The sequence below is a fragment of the Kryptolebias marmoratus genome, linkage group LG1 (genome assembly GCF_001649575.2).
Source record: "Kryptolebias marmoratus isolate JLee-2015 linkage group LG1, ASM164957v2, whole genome shotgun sequence".
NCBI lineage: Eukaryota > Metazoa > Chordata > Actinopteri > Cyprinodontiformes > Rivulidae > Kryptolebias > Kryptolebias marmoratus.
Window position 1 is genome coordinate 30,309,485 of NC_051430.1, and position 1,839 is coordinate 30,311,323.

Here is a 1,839-nt window from a genome sequence, read left to right on the forward strand (position 1 = left end):
TGTCTGCAAAACATGTGAGGAGAGCTGCAGACCAGGGACAATCCAGAAATGGTCATGAATGTCAGTTTAGAAGCTATCAAAGTTTTCAAATAAAGCACCTTTTGTTGGTAATTATCTTACAAAACTAGGAAGTATTTTTGGTTTATATATTAAAAGTTATGGTTTTTTATTGATTTTAGTAAAAAAAAAAAAAAAAAAAAAAATCGCAACTTTTAGCCGTCATTTTAGCCGCAACAATCACAAAACATGCCCGCGAAATCCTGGAGGGACTGATTTACTGCAGAAATACAAGTTAAAGTTAAAATAAACCAAACATGAGCTATATATAGTGAAACAGTAGCTAAAATTAACAATGCAGATGCTAAGTGTCCTCACTTGATCTGAATGTTTCAACCTCTTGTTTTTTACACTAAATTGTTTCTTTTTGTCCTTTTTTATTTCAGCTTCATCACATTCCGGTCCTGCACCTACCTCGACAGGAAACACAGCGTATTTGGAAGGTAAACCTGCTGGTTTCTGTATTTTGTGCACTTAGTTACGCCTGGATTGATAACTTATTGTTTCGTTTTATCAGCTGAAGCAGACTTTCAGACACAAACTGTAGATCTGAATATAAAGATTTCTTCCTGCTGCTCAGGTTCGTCTTCTGAACGTCTTCAGAAATAAAACTGACCCGAGCGTCACAGAGTGAGTGTGAGAACCCTCGAAAGGTTTTGAGTTTTAATTAAATAACGAGAACAAACCTTAGAATTAAACTGAGCGACAGATTGCCTAATTGTTCTCCCGTAATAAAAAGTCAGCGAGTCATGAAGTGTGAAAGCTCCACTAATCAGCTGAACATGTGGAGGCAGCGCGCGCGCGTGTGTGTGTGTGTGTGTGCGCGCCTCCTCTCCACACAGGCCAACGGGAGCACAGAGTCGGCCGTTTAAGGAGCAAACTAGAAGTAATTGTTAAAACGTGCGCTGCAGCGGGGATCACGCCGCTCCTCGCGGACTCCGTTCACATCCTGAAGCCAACAAACGCCGCCGCCGTTTGTTTTCTGCTCGAACCCGTGTTTGCCGTCCGCTCAGGATCGTGGAGGAGTCTCACAAGCTTCCCTCGCGATCGATGATTTACTGCCGTCCGGTTAGAAACCGCCACTGATTCGTTTCCGTTTACAGACCGTCCTGCCATCTTTTAACGTTCTTCAGGCTTTCTGAAGGACCTTCAGCTGAAGTTTGTGCAGAAAGTGAAATAAAGTGTTGAGGAGGACTCTCAGCTACTACCAGACCAAGGTTTAGGTCCATATCTGTAAAACTGATGGAGTTTTAGCCTTTTTCATTTTGGCTGATGTTGATCAGCTGATTGGCTCCGTCGTCCGGGGGGAGCTCAGAGTCGGGCCGCTGCTCCTCCTCATCGAAAGGAGGCAGCTGAGGTGGTTCAGCATCTGATTAGGATGTCCCACTGAGAGGAGACCTCGGGTCAGAACCAGAACTCTGGATCCTCTCTGGTCTGAGGTCTGACCTCGTCCTCAGGGGCCTGATCTCGTCCTCAGGGGTCCGACTTCGTCCTCGGGGGTCTGACTTCATCCTCGGGGGTCTGACTCGTCCTTGGGGGTCTGACTTCGTCCTCGGGGGTCTGACTCGTCCTCGGGGGTCTGAGCTCGTCCTCAGGGGTCCGACTTCGTCCTCAGGGGTCCGACTTCGTCCTCAGGGGTCCGACTTTGTCCTCGGGGGTCTGACTTCGTCCTCGGGGGTCTGATCTCGTCCTCAGGAGTCCGACTTCGTCCTCGGGGGTCCGACTTCGTCCTCAGGGGTCTGACTCGTCCTCGGGGGTCTGAGCTCGTCCTCGGGGGTCCGA

At 48.0% G+C, this 1,839-nt stretch overlaps 1 protein-coding gene across 2 annotated transcripts in view; it reads left to right on the plus strand.

Moving 5' to 3' along the window:
- The window catches only part of ppil2 (peptidylprolyl isomerase (cyclophilin)-like 2), a 37,511-nt gene that overhangs the window by 19,485 nt on the left and 16,187 nt on the right, over positions 1–1,839 (plus strand). For both annotated transcript variants that reach the window (XR_003039827.2, XM_017430855.3), the window contains exon 16: positions 444–500. Coding sequence is in view for 1 of the 2 variants with exons in the window: in XM_017430855.3 (XP_017286344.1) it covers positions 444–500 (57 nt within the window). In the remaining variant the exon portion in view is untranslated. The remainder of the gene's footprint in view (positions 1–443; positions 501–1,839) is intronic.